Source organism: Mustela erminea, chromosome 1 (assembly GCF_009829155.1).
Source record: "Mustela erminea isolate mMusErm1 chromosome 1, mMusErm1.Pri, whole genome shotgun sequence".
Lineage (NCBI taxonomy): Eukaryota > Metazoa > Chordata > Mammalia > Carnivora > Mustelidae > Mustela > Mustela erminea.
Genome location: NC_045614.1, coordinates 118,565,645 through 118,580,054, shown reverse-complemented (window position 1 = coordinate 118,580,054; position 14,410 = coordinate 118,565,645). Strand labels below are relative to the sequence as shown.

General features: G+C 36.3%; 1 protein-coding gene across 3 annotated transcripts in view; it reads right to left on the bottom strand.

The window, feature by feature from the left end:
• Positions 1–3,440: 3,440 nt before the first annotated feature.
• The window catches only part of ZMAT3 (zinc finger matrin-type 3), a 32,950-nt gene continuing 21,980 nt past the window's right edge, over positions 3,441–14,410 (bottom strand). For 2 of the 3 annotated variants that reach the window (XM_032340378.1, XM_032340387.1), the window contains exons 4-6: positions 13,933–14,099; positions 13,715–13,815; positions 3,441–10,842 (exon numbers count right to left, since the gene is read on the bottom strand). In XM_032340378.1, the coding sequence (XP_032196269.1) occupies positions 10,631–10,842; positions 13,715–13,815; positions 13,933–14,099 (480 nt within the window). In that variant the 3' untranslated portion in view covers positions 3,441–10,630. The remainder of the gene's footprint in view (positions 10,843–13,714; positions 13,816–13,932; positions 14,100–14,410) is intronic. The other variant, XM_032340396.1, reaches the window with a different exon arrangement.

The window sequence follows — 14,410 nt, the reverse complement described above, 5'->3', positions numbered from 1 at the left end:
AATAACAGCATATAGCAAAAAGCTAGGATCTGATGGTGTTGGGGAGCTTGGCGGTGAGCACCTCTATGTCTGTTTCATTATCGTTTATACTTTGCATCTTTAAAATAATTTCTAACTTTTAAAAAGTTTTTAATTTATGTATACCTGTATTCATAGCAACATTATTCACAATAGCCAAAAGATGAGGCAGCCCAAATGTACATTGAGAGATGAATGAATAAACAAAATGTGGTTATGTACATACATTTGAGTATCACTCAGCCTTAAAAGGAAGAAAATGTTCACATATGCCTCCATACGAACCTTGGAGGTATTATGCTAAATAAAATAAACCAGTCACAAATGACAAATACTGTACACTCCCACTTGTATGAGGTACCTGGAGTAGTAAACTCATACAGACAGTAGAATGGTGGTTACCAGGGGGCTGGAGAGAGGGAGAAATGGCTGCTATTGTTCAGTGGGTTTTGGGGTTTCAGTGTGTGAAGGTGAAAAAAGCCTTGGAAATGGTTGGTGGTGAAAATGCCCAGCAGTGTGAATTACTTCATGCCACTGAACTGCAGACTTGAAAATGGTTAAAATGATAAATTTTATATTGTGTACATTTCACCACAATTTTTTAAAGCTTTCAGTTAAAAAAAAAAATCAAGGAAGACCATTCAAAGGACCAGTAAAAGATATTTTGGAAATCATATGGGGGAATACCATCTAGTCAAAAATAAGGTCCACATGTGCTGGTATGGCATATTTGCCCAGGCACACCGGTCACCAGAAGTATTAGTGTATGCAATGCCATCCTTCATACTGCGAGTATCTCTGGAAAATACCTAAGAAAAAGGTAACTGCCATCACTTCTGGGGAGGAAAACATGGAAGCATGAGGTCAGAGGTGAGCTCAGGGTCTAACTATTCAAAAAAACTCAACCAGTTTTTAAAGAAGAACAGTTCTCTAAGTCACCCATACTGCTGAGAAGGATGAAAAGAAATAACTGGAATGCACACTTAACACCACAATTCGGAATAACTGAACAGTTAGGTGGCATGCCAGGAGCACACAGTTGACAGAACTGGCCTGTTATACCCTAGTGAACACTTTCTGTAAATGTTCAAAATATTTAACGGAAGACTTAAAAATATGTCTACTTCTGTATTGCCAACTTATTGAAGCAGAAAACATGCTTTCCCCAATATGAATTACGTTTAAGAAAACTTTTTATGTTTTGCATTTTGTAGTTTAGTTGTTATATTGTCAGCATCATTTCCACCTATATGGTAATATTTGCCATTTTTATATAATTTTATTTTAAAGAATTTCCTTTGATAAGAGATTTTTCTTGTCCTTTGCTTCCAGTTTTCGTTTTCGTTTCGTTTCATTGACAATTATTCCTATTTAGTTTCCATGTTTGCTGTTCACATACCCGAAAGTGCATGGATAATGGATTCTTTTAAAGCAAAATAGACATTTTTCAAAATCACAAAAAATCATACACATACACACATATAAGTGTATGTATATGTATATGTATGTATTCTGATTCCCAATCCATTGCTTTTCCCATTCGGCCTACTTTAGTAGCCAAAGGCGTAAAAGAACACACTCCTTGTTATCCTAAAGTCACGATTTCTAAGAGCCCTTGCTTTATGGATTAAAATCTCCTCTCCTCCACTAGGTGGTTTTTAGCCTAGGATCCCGCTTCCGAGGTATGGTACCAACCACATTTGAATTGCTAACTGTAAGATTTAAAGAGTCCACATGGTGGCACTAGATACCTTTGGTCAAAGTCCATAACCCAGTAAGCTATTTCTGAAAAACAGGGAGAGAAGAGCCTCTGGCATTAGCAAAGATTAAAAATTAAAGCTAGTATGAAAGACATCTTGTTCCTGTCTGGAGGGATGGCCCTCAGCCAAAGCATATTTGAAGCTCTAATTACATACTTAAAGACATCCAAAGTGCCAAGCGGATGTTACAGACTCCTACAATGAAGCCGATTTCGTCCAGTGGCAAACATACATCTGTTCCTTCAGACATACTTCATTACAACATACATACAACATACTTCCACACACTTCCTCCTTACATATTTCTCTCTCTGTCCACCTATCTTCATCTCTCTTTCTCTGACACATAGGTACACATATGCATCTACACAATGGAGTGCATTTTTAGGTGATGGGGGGTGCAGGTAAGATTCATAATCACATCCCTACTAAATAATTCTTTTAAAGTGTACAGTTGCTGCCTGTCTTCATCTTTTTGTAAGTTCCCAAATTTCAATAGTTCATGAATGTCCCGTAAGAAGGTATAAAACTTGGTGGGTTAAGTCTCAACTCAGATGGTAAATATCTTAAAACTCATCACAAAAGTATCTACTTCTAATCTTTTTACAATCTTATACTAATTTATAACAGACTGGGAAATTTCATTGCTAGTCCTTCACATACAGGTAGTTTTAAAGGGTAACACCCAGCAATTGATCTTGAATAAATTTCCAACAAATAAGCTTCAGAAATGCCTAAAGAAAGAAAAGCTGAAAAGCTTAGTGGTTTATGATTCTATTTTTTGATGCCCATTATCATAGCTTTCTTTCAAGCTAAAAATATCTTAAAGATGATTTAATAAAATGTGCTGCCTTGAGTATTTTTACAACACACAGATTCAATGTGATCTACTCACTTCATTCAGAAACTTTTTGTGCAGACAAGAATTTTTTCCATGACAATAGGTGTATGTGTCTCGCACCCTGATTAAACAAACCAAAACAGCACCTTCCAGGCCTCTAATCTACTTTTTAAAATGAGCATTTTTTTTAAAAGATTTTATTTATTTATTTGACACAGAGAGATCACAAGTAGGCAGAGAGGCAGGCAGAGAGAGAGAGAGAGGGAAGCAGGCTCCCCACTGAGCAGAGAGCCCGCCCGATGCGGGACTCGATCCCCGGACCCTGAGATCATGTCCTGTAAAATGAACATTTAAATTCAAAAGCACATTGCACTGAGTAAACCAGAATTCTTAAATGACCATAACCCAGTAATATATTGTACATATAAGAGTACAAATAAGAGTATTTTTATATGTGAAACACCAAAAAGATGAATGGGTAGATGGCTTTTCATGTGTTTATTTTCAGAAGCAGTGATTATGGTCCTGCTAAACCCAAAACGTCTCAGAATTTGAAAGGAAGGTAAATTTTAAATGTATCCATAAAATAGAGAAACTTCTCCAGTCTCAGGCTAACTCCCGTGACGTAGGGAAGAAGTAGTGTGAGCAGTTTGGTCAAGTCTACTGCAAGCCCAGGAGTTGACAATACTCTGCACAAATTCAAGAAGTCCATGGCAGATCACGTACAGCCACTGACTGTGGGCATTGAAAATAACACATCATTGCAGACAGTGTATCTTTTTCCCCCAAGATCTCCAACTCAGAACCAAACAATGTGCAGACAAGACTCAGAAACTGTTTTATTAAATTGAACACAAAATACCTGTTACAATAATGTCAAGCTTTTATCAGAAATCAGTACATAAGTGAGGATACACAGCCAAAATGAGCCATCAACATAAGCAGTGTAAATTTTAAATAACTTTTGGGTTTCTATTTTCAATATGCTGAAGAAAATAAAACCAAAAAAAGCAATTTCAATCTCACAATTCACAGTTGATTGGTTTTAATCCCATGACACTTTTGCCATTTTATTGCCCCAGAATGCAAACAGATTTCCAAAGTGGGTGATTGACACTTAGCCCCAACAATACACACAGATGTTAAACCCCTGTATGACATTTAGAAAAGATTTTAGGAAACAACCCCAATTTCATACAGTTCTGGCTGGCGGTTTTTAGCTATATCCTTTACTAGATATTTTTCTAGTGAAATAGCAAAAGCGGTTTTAAAAATTTGCCATGCCATTAAATGAAGGGTTCTAAAGTCTCCCTTGTTTTTTTTTTAAGTGATTTTATTCTCTAATTTAAAACAATAACTACACTAAAATGCAACCTTAACAGTGAAAGCAAAATCAGTTTTGCTTCTGGATCTAGAGCATACATCCAAGAGAGGCAACTCATTGCCCTAGCAGATACATGGAATGCTTCAGAGCAGAATCTGACATGCTCTAGTAAGGCATCTCAAAGCAGACACACCATACCTAAATTAAATTATTACAGTCAGCCGAGGATACCACAAGGTGAACACCAACTAACACAGAATCAACATGAATTCTTACAAAATGATACACTGATTTACAAAACCACAGAAAGGTGCTCAAGTACCAAAAGAAGGCAAAACAATGACCAGCCACTCTAAAAGAGTTTTGTTCCCGTAAATGCCAGATTTGCAGAGTAGAAATAAACTTTATATGTGCTTTGCCCTAGAATATCACTCATCCTGACATATGGGGTTACTTTTCCTTAAAAAAATATATCATGTAGAGAATATACATTGAATCAGTGATATAGAACATTTATTTTCACTAGTGAGGGGGTCACTTAAGCACTTAACTAGAAAAAGAGTAATCATGAAGGTTATTTAAATCGAAAAGAAATCTGATAAAACCTGCATTATTAGTTGGTATTAACAGTGAAGTGAGGTTTTTAGCAATTACATTGGCTTAATGAGAAGCATGACCATTAAAAAAATCTTTAAATTCAAAGAATCGTGAAATGCCCAAAAATGAAAGTTTAGTTAGTAAAAAATCATACTTTCATTTTAAGGTCCCCAAAGGAATGTTTGGTTATCTTGGAAGCCATGATGCTTATCATACAAGCACAAGAATATGCATCAGGAACAGTGAAGTTTCAATTCTGACTTATCCATTGAATCTTCATTACCTGGAGCAAGTCACTTAAATTCTTCAGATTTTGCCCACAAAAAATTGGCATAAAAATAAAGGCATATGTCAAAAAAAATTTTTTTTCTAAACAGTACTAGAGTAAAGCTAAAGATGGTTACTAAGGCTCACAATTTCAACAACTCATTGTACAGTACAATCATTTTCGATCCTGCTAATTATGGCTAGAGGAAGCATGAGCAATGACAATATTCAGGGAATTCAAAGGCTTTAGATAAGTTAATGGTTTTGACTTTCACAACTGTGAAATCTGTTCTTCTCCAGTTGTCTAAAACAGCTAATCATCTATGGGTTTGACTCTCTCCACCTCTCTATGTTCTGATAGAGCAGGTGAAAGTAATGACAGAGATGTGGTTTCATGGAGAAAAGCAGCAATAGAATGAAATGAGGTATAAGGTGATTTAATAAACCCCAATCCGTAATTTACAGTTATTTTAAAGAGGCTGCATAGTTCAGCAAAAATACATTATAGAAGAGGGATAAAGAAAAAATTCTTATGGAACTTTAAAAGGTGTGACAACTAAGCATTTAAAATGACCAACACCAGAGAACTTGAGGTTGGAAAGGAGTGGTTTTCCTCCACGCTAAGCACATATAAAAACAGAAACCAGAAGGCTAAAGTCCACAAGAGAAAACAATGTATGTTATTTGGTTCCAGTTATCAACTTCATACACTGCTTTTTAAAAGATAGCAATATTCAAACAGATAATAAAGCCTAGTTAACGACACCTATGCTGAAGTGTTTAAGGGAGAATATGGTCTGAAATTTATGCTGAAATATAGATTTTTTAAAAACTCCATGGATGGATGGATAGAGGGACAGACAGACGGGTGGTAATTCAAGCCTAGTAAAGTGTTAATGGCCTAATTTACTGGTGATATACTGTAAAAATCTTTTAACTTCAATGTATGTTTAAAATTTTTCATAATAAAATATTGAGGAAAATTTTACTATTTCTACAATAAAGTTAATTTAGCAGTGTGTTTTAAAGACTCAGGCAATTTAGAATTGTAATTAACTGAAGGGAGAATTTTTGCTTAAGGCCTCAAACCCAATTTCTGAAGATCCTTTCTTTAACATAGAGATGAACTAACACAATTGGTAAGTATTGTGAACAAGACACTCTCTTCTTCACACACCTCATTTGCAAGTAAGTAATTCTCTTCTCTCTATACAATAGTCAAGTTTTGAAAAGAGCACTGGAATAAAGTTTTTCCAAACATCAGTGTAAATCAAGCCCTTCCAATCCACCACACTACTACTCATTAAATATAAATGCAACATAGATCAAGGTGAAGAATAATCTATGACTACTGTCAGCCTGGGACAACTGGATTTATTTTCAGGGTGTGTGGTTCCTTATCAACAATGTTAACAGTTTTACTCAGTATCAAACTGAAATCTCATTAAGCCAAAAATAAATAAATATATAAAATGCAGAATACAGAATTCACACAGACCTTCGCTATTCCAAGCTTCTGTTTAATGAACTGTGATTAACGGCAATAATTCATCATCTCTTCTCTCTGTGAAATGCTAAAACATGCTAAAGGCACTCATATTCTGGGCTTAATGGAGACAGGGTCACATGGGACCATAAGCCAGTATTTACTTTTTGGTAGCTACCCAGAATGGGAGTTTACAAATGACCCTCCCATTCACACTGGGAAGAAAAAGTCAAACACCTATCAGTAGAAACTTCATATGAGAAACTATTTACACAGCTATTTTTCCACTCAGAAAGACTGCTAGTAACTATGATGATAGAGGTCTACAAAGAAAAACCCCCCAAAAACAAAAGCAACAACAAAACACTATTATGTATGAAACTCCTGAATAGTAATTTGGCTGGTTAAAAAAAAAAAAAAAATAGTTGTTAAGGTGGAGTATTTTTTTAAGCATTTGTTCAAAAGCCTACATTAAACTTTTGTCTCTATTGACAAAATATTTCTATTTCTAAAGAAATTCTATTGTCTTATATATGCCTCACCAAGTTCTTTAGAGAGCACTTTCAGTCTACATTCCAATATTAAGGAAACAAAACAAGTTCCAAATACACCATCCCTAGGTCTCTCTGTAGAGGATACCATGCCCAAAATTACAGGTCTCCCCTGACCAGCAAGACTTGTATTACACAGGTCACTGGACAGTCCTCAAACTGTCATTGTTCAGGGTCCCATCCAATTCAGGAGTGAAGGAATCATAAAATCCCACTGCTAATGCTTAGAATCTATCTACAGAGGAAGATTAAAGCAAACATATGTTTCATGTTTATTTATAACCATGAAACATGTATTTTCCCATTCCCCTCATTGAAAGCGTAGACAAGCAGCTACAAACAAGCACATCAATTCTGTAAATAAGGTGGAAGGAAGATCTCATGCTTCCCTTCAGCTGTGTTAAGTCAGAGGAACATAAGGATGGTCTCAGGCAGCCATGATTCTTCATTCAATCTCAGAGTTTCAAAAAATCCTAAATGGTTTTCTAAGTTTACCAACTCATTAGGAGGGGAAATAATGAAGAAGAGTTGGAGAAGGAACTTTTTCTAAATGAATGGTATAAAATATTCATCTTGCAGAATTCAGTGCAATAAGAGACAAGCAGACAAATGTAATAAAAAAACATGCACATATTTACAGGTTGTAGTACATGAAATACAAAGACAAGACCAACAAAGTATTTTCTGTTCAGTGTGGAGCCAAAAGGATTTACATGGCACACTTTGTTTTGTAGCTAACTTTTTGAAAAAAACACTTCAAAGGCATAGGCAGTCCAATCTTTTAATTGGAACATGGAATTTTTCCTTTACAACTTCTTGCCCTCAATATCTTAAGAAGAGTTTCTAATTGTTATCTTCTAACATTGACTTCGAATGACAACTTACAGAAAGATACTCACAAAGAGACTTTGATGCTACGAGTTCTTCTTGCAGATGATTACTGAAATCTACTGACTCAACTAAAGGTCTTCCGCTGTTTAGGCCTCTGTCCGTCCTTGTATACAGCATATACAAAGATACTAACATGACTCTTGGGCAGCACAGGGTGCAGATTCTAGAGCACATTACAAAGCAGGACTGGACTTCACAAAAGGAAACCAACAGAGATCACGTATCACTGACTGTGGTAGTAACAACGGCCTTCTTTGACAGGGAAAAAACACTAATAGGAATGCATGGAGATGAGAAATTGTACCATGCAGAGATATATTTATTTAGGTATTTCCTTTTTGACAACCTCTGTCACCTTTGCTTCACCTATGGAGCACAGGAGAATGTTGAAAGGTAACAACCCCAAAACAATCCAAAGTCATAGAGATCTGTGATTTTCTCTTTTTTTGGATGTGTAGGTAACCTCTATAAATGATCATGGAAGTTATCAACTTCCTACAGTTTGGAAATTAAGGAGCAAACCGAGTTATTGTAGGCAATATGGTATCTAAAGTGTCATATAAAACAAACACATAGCTCTTCTTTAGTGCAAAGAAATAGAGCAAGTAAGAAATAACACTATAAATCTAACTTTTTTCTTTAAAGAAAATGCGTTTATGCATTCATAACATCCATTAAGGGCACTGGGAGACTGGAAACCTGAATATGCAAGGCCAGGAAAGACATCAAGGCCTTTAAGTCCACTGCTTTTTGTATATATGTAATGAAATTATTAAGTGGGGGGAGTGAAGAAAATCCTTCAATTTTATTTGCAAAGGAAAAACTGAAAGTGGATAAATGCCACTTTTACAAACTGTAAATTCTTATCCACGATCTTCTACTACTACCTGAAATAAGGATCCAATGAAATCTTCTCTATGGTATTACATAAATATATATGTATGTGTATATATATGTACTTATATACACACACATATATGTATGTATATCTATATGTACACAGACATACAGAGAAAGGGAGGAAAATAAGGTTTTTAAATAATTAAAGAACTAAGTGGCCAGCACTGTAATATTAAATTCTACCCAAAAATTATACTTAGCAGCAATATGAGTAACCTACTGACCAATAAAGTAAGTTCTAAATTGGCCTAAACTAATCAATTGTATAAAAGGATTATTATACTCAGAGTCACAGGTCTAGATAGAATCTCAATAATGTTATTTCATTCTCCTGTTTCTGGGAGGGAAAAAAAATGTACTAAACAATTCTATTTTTCAAAAAACCACCACTTCAACAGAAGAACAAGTTGATAATTGTACCAGTGGTTATCCCAAAACTGAATTTTAAATACAGATCTACATTGCTCAAAAATTGTTCATAAGGATTAAAGGCAAGGAATGATGATTGTAATTTCCTTCTCCCCATCTCTTTGCCTATAGAATTCTCAAGGAAAAATAGGAGTTTTATTTTTAATTACTAATTAAAGCAATCAAATGTGAATTGACCATAGTGCAAAGATACTGCTCATTATAAACTTCCTGGTGAATGTGGCCTTTCAAAAAAAAGTATGGATGAGCACCAGTCTTATCCATGTAAATACAGTAAGTAGATAAAATACAACTAATTAAAGTTCATAGAGTACTCCATTAGTTTATCTAGCCATACACTAGAGCTTCTTATTTTAAAAACCAAAATCAAATAATAATACTGTTAAAACGATCAGATACCAAAGTAATCCATAATGTATTTCCACAACCTTTAAGGAAGCTGAATTACAAAGAACCAAAGTTCATGTATTTTACTACTGGATATTATGAAACTAAAATTTGGTTAACTTTTTTTTTAATCCTCTCTATCTATAAAATAATAAGGTAGTAGTATTTTTCAGGGTAGCCAACCAACTGGCAAGACAGGAAAGAACATAAGTAAACCATAAGGATCAGCTTATCAAAAAAGTCTCCCAAAACAAATATCAAGAGATCTGAACTCAACAATCGAGATTGTCATATAAGTAAGTTATTATCAGTGAATAACTCTAAATTGAAAAATTAAACACATCTTTACATTTCTCAAAACCATCTGAAAAATATTTTTTTTAAAAATAGCATATCTATCTTAAATGCATTGAATATTGGAACAGGGGGCTTGGAAAGCCCACAAAATAGTGGGGCATGAAAATGAGCTCATTAAACAAGCTAATTCAACTGAGGTGGGGTGGGGGAAGGGGGAAGGAAGGAAGAAGATGGCATTTAAATGTGTAAAATCCACCACTGGAAACGAAATTTCACAGTTGGGAAGTCGACAAGCACACTGGAAGTGTATAAATCCAAGAAAATCTATACTCAATCAATAATGGGAAGACAAGGGGAAAACATGTCCTGGGAAAGACCCTAATCCGGTTTATATTCATAGATCCTACTGGCAAGGCATTGTGTTGAGGTGGTTCCAAAGAAACCTTGGGAAACCAGAATCTCTGCTTACCTGTTTTTACCATTATCTGAAGTAAGAACTCAATAAAATTCTTTACTTAACAGTACGTAAAACTAAAACTGCAAAAGAAGGTGAAATTTTTAAATTTTTAAATAGTTAAAGCTCTAAGTGATCAGGCTACTAGTTGACCAGAACTCAGTCAAGATAAAAAGTTATTTCTCATGGGGTAGATGGTCACATGCTCTAAGTAGCTCAACACAACTGACCTGAAAATGCATCATGACCTAAGAAGCATATTCTTTTCCTTCCCCAGACTTGATAGCTCATGGTACACCACTGCAGGTTACACGTATTAACATTAAGCAGAGGAATATACTCAGATCAAAAGGACCACAAAAGCAGGGCATGTTGACAGAAGGCAAACAACAGGCAGGAAAAGCTGCTCTATCTGAATACAACAACCACTATACATATCCCAGATTCTCCATCTCATTTCTGTACCGCTGTTCAGACACCTTGCTTTTATGTTGCTTGCTCTCTAAATGCTGCCGGAACTCCATCTCCTCACCAGCCCCAACATTACACATGGAGCAGTAAAACTGGCCACTTGGGGTAACACACATGGCCAGATCACGTGGAATTCTCTGCCGAGAGCGGGGATTGAAGTAAGGACCTGCTAAAGCAAGAGATAAAAATGGATTCACTTCAAAATATTCACTACATAAATGATGACAGTCATTAATTATAACTAATGTATTTTAGGTTTGGGGGTATTGTTTGTTTGTTTTTACTGAAGCATAGTTGACATACACTGTCATTAGTTTACAGTATGACGTAGAGACTGCACCACTCTATACATTATGCTATGCTCACCACAGGTGTAGTCCAGCTGTCACCATGCAACACTATTATAGTTCCACCAACTATATTCCCTATGCTGTATCATTTATCCCCTGACTTATTCACTCCATAACTGGAAGCCTGTATCTCCCATTCCCCTTCACTATTTTGCCAAAGCCACCTGCCCCTCACCTAGGGTTCTCTGTATTTACTTAGCACAATACCCTTGAGGTCCATCCATGTTGTTGCAAATAGCAAGATCTCATTCATTTTTATGACTGAATAATATTTCATCGTGTGTGTGTGTGTACACATGCGCACACCACATCTTTATCCATTCACCTATCAAGGGACACTTGGGGTGCTTCCATATCTTGGCTATTGTAAATAACACTGAAATGAACACAGGAGTGCATATATCTTTTCAAAACAGTGTTTTTGTTTTCTTTGGGTAAATAAATACCCAGTTATACAACTGAATTCTTAAGTTGGACCACTGCTTATTAATTTTCTGCTTTCTTTTCTACTATAATAAATATTTAAGACTTTTCTCAAAATATTATTTTCACTGTATCCTACAAAATTTAATATATTTTTATTACTGTTTGATTTTAAGAATTTTAAATTTCCAGGCACCTGGGTGGCTCAGTTGATTAAGAATAAGAATCTGCCTTGGGCTCAGGCTCAAGTTAAGATCCCAGGGACTACGGATCAAAGTCCCAAAGAGCCTCCAGCTTCATGTTCAGCAGGGAGTCTGCCTCTTCATCTCTCTCTGCCCCTCTCCCACTGCTCACGCACAGTGCTCTCTCCCGATCACTCTCAAATACAGAAAATCTTTTTTTTAAAGAATTTTTAATTTCCATTATGATTTCTTCTTTGATCCAGAGTTATTTAGAAGTGTTTAAACATTTCCAAACATTTTGTAGGGTTTTTTAAATATATTTTTTGTTATTGATCCCTCATTTAATTGTACTCTGCCCAGAAAACAGTCCAAACTGCCCTCTGTCCTAAGGTTTATTTTACCTAATATTAATGCAGTTATCTCAGCTTCCTTCAGTTCAGCTGAATTTTTTATTTTATTTATTTTCTCTTTATTTTTTATTTTTCTTATTTTCTTTCTTAAATTTTTTTAGTTTATATTCAATTAACATAGAGAGTATTATTAGTTTCAGAGGTAGAGGTCAGTGAATCATCAGTCTTATGTGACACCCAGTGCTCATTACACCTCAGCTGAACTTTTTTTCTTAAAGATTTTATTTATTTATTTGACAGAGAAAGAGAGAGCATAAGCAGTAGGGAGCAGAGACAGAGGGAGTAGCAGACTCCCTGCTGAGCAATGAGCCTAATGTGGGACTCCATCCCACGAACCCTGGGATCATGATTTGAGCCTAAGGCAGATGCTGAATCAACTAAGTCACCCAGGTGACTCTCAGTTGAAATTTTTTTTTTTTAGATTTATTTATTTATTTATCTGACAGAGAGAGAGCACACAAGTATGCAGAGCAGCAGGCAGAGGGAGAGGGAGAAGAAGACTCCCCGCTGAGCAGGGAGCCTAATGCGGGACTCAATCCCAGGACCCTGGGATCATGACCTGAGCCGAAGGCAGCCGTTTGACTGAGCCACCCAGGTGCCTCTCTCAGCTGTATTTTTTAATCCAATCTTATAGTCTTTGTCTTTTAACTGGGACTTCAGTAAATTTATACTTACTATAATCACTGATGTATGTTTCAACTTTTATTAATCATAGTACATTATGCTTTCTCTATGTCCCTTTTTCTATGTTTATCTTGCCTTTCCAATGAATGTTTTTGTTTTTCATTTGACCTACTGTTCTCATGAGTTACCTCTCCTAGTATATGTGTGCATTGGAAGCTGTGATGGGGGAGGATAAAGGACTATTCAGTCCAACTCTCCTTCCTGGAGATAATCAGAAAATGCAGAAAACATTCCTATAATGCAGCAGTTCTGAACTGAAGGTGTATATGAGAATCACTGAGGAAGTATTTCTGAAACACACATATGTCTGGGTCCCACTCCAAATTTACTGACTAAATATCTCTAAGTCATGGTTCAGGCATTGTATTTTGTAAAAACTCCCCCAAGTTTAAAGCCCCTGCTCAATCTTTTTTATTTTTCCCAACAAATGGAGATTTAACAGGTCACAACTTTAAACCAAGTAGCCCATTTTTATAACGCATTTTACATTTCTCGGCTGGCAAACACCAGAAGCGGTATAAAGGGACTACGATCAAAGATCTTAAAACAGGGGCGCCTGGGTGGCTCAGTAGGTTAAAGCCTCTGCCTTCAGCTCAGGTCATGATCCCAGGGTCCTGGGATCGAGCCCCGAATCGAGCCCCGCATCGAGCCCCACATCGGGCTCTCTGCTCAGCAGGGAGCCTGCTTCCCTTCCCCTCTCTCTCTCTCTCTCTCTCTCTGCCTGCCTCTCTGCCTATCTGTGATCTCTGTCTGTCAAATAAATAAATAAAAATAAAGTCTTGGGGAAAAAAGACCTTAAAACATAAACTATAATTTAAAATCAAAATAAATAATAAACTACACAGAAAATAAGTAAATAAAGACCTGAAATAAATACCAGATTGAAAAGCCACTGGACAAATGAACAATTAGCTAACCGCAAATTCTCAGGGCTATTATCATTAAAGGAAATAAAAATAAAGAAGACCATTTCCAGAATGTAGCCACGGTACCTGAATTATTCTGTACTGTATACATATTCCTCCTATTAGGCATCATCTTATACTCATTCCCTTCTTTCCGGGTCCGCCGCTGACCGGCCTCTGAGGACTCCCTGGAGAAAAGAAATTTGAAAAGTGTGAGACTTCTAAACAAGGATCCCTTTCAACTCTTTTTCTCTAAAGACAGTCTTACACAACACTTTGGCCTGAGAGAAAATGGCAATACCTACGAGAATGAGTTACTCTGAGCTTCCGCCAGCCGCAGCCTCTTGGCGTGATTCTTCCCTTGATAGTGAGCCTGAGCCACAGCCGGAGAACTAAAGGAGGCATCACAAAGCTTACAGTAATCATTCTCCGTGGCCAGGATCACTCTGCCTCCAGGCTTAAAGGAGCCCATCTGACATCAAAGACACAAGAGACAAAGTTAAAAAAAATGTGGAGCTTCTTCCCCTCAAAGTTCCTAAAAGTTGAAAGATAACCGAAGGTTATGGTATGACCACAAGCACTCAGCTTTATAAGGAGAGAATGTAATTCATTCCAGAAAAACAACAACAACAAAGAAAAAAGGCTGGGAGATAATCATGGTTTTGTATTACAATCACCTTTGTACCAAACCTATTAATGGCTTGTTGCTATCTCCATGGAGAAATTTTTTAAAAGAAGCATGGAAGATTCAGGGCAGTATAGGAAAACCCTAAAATCACATTA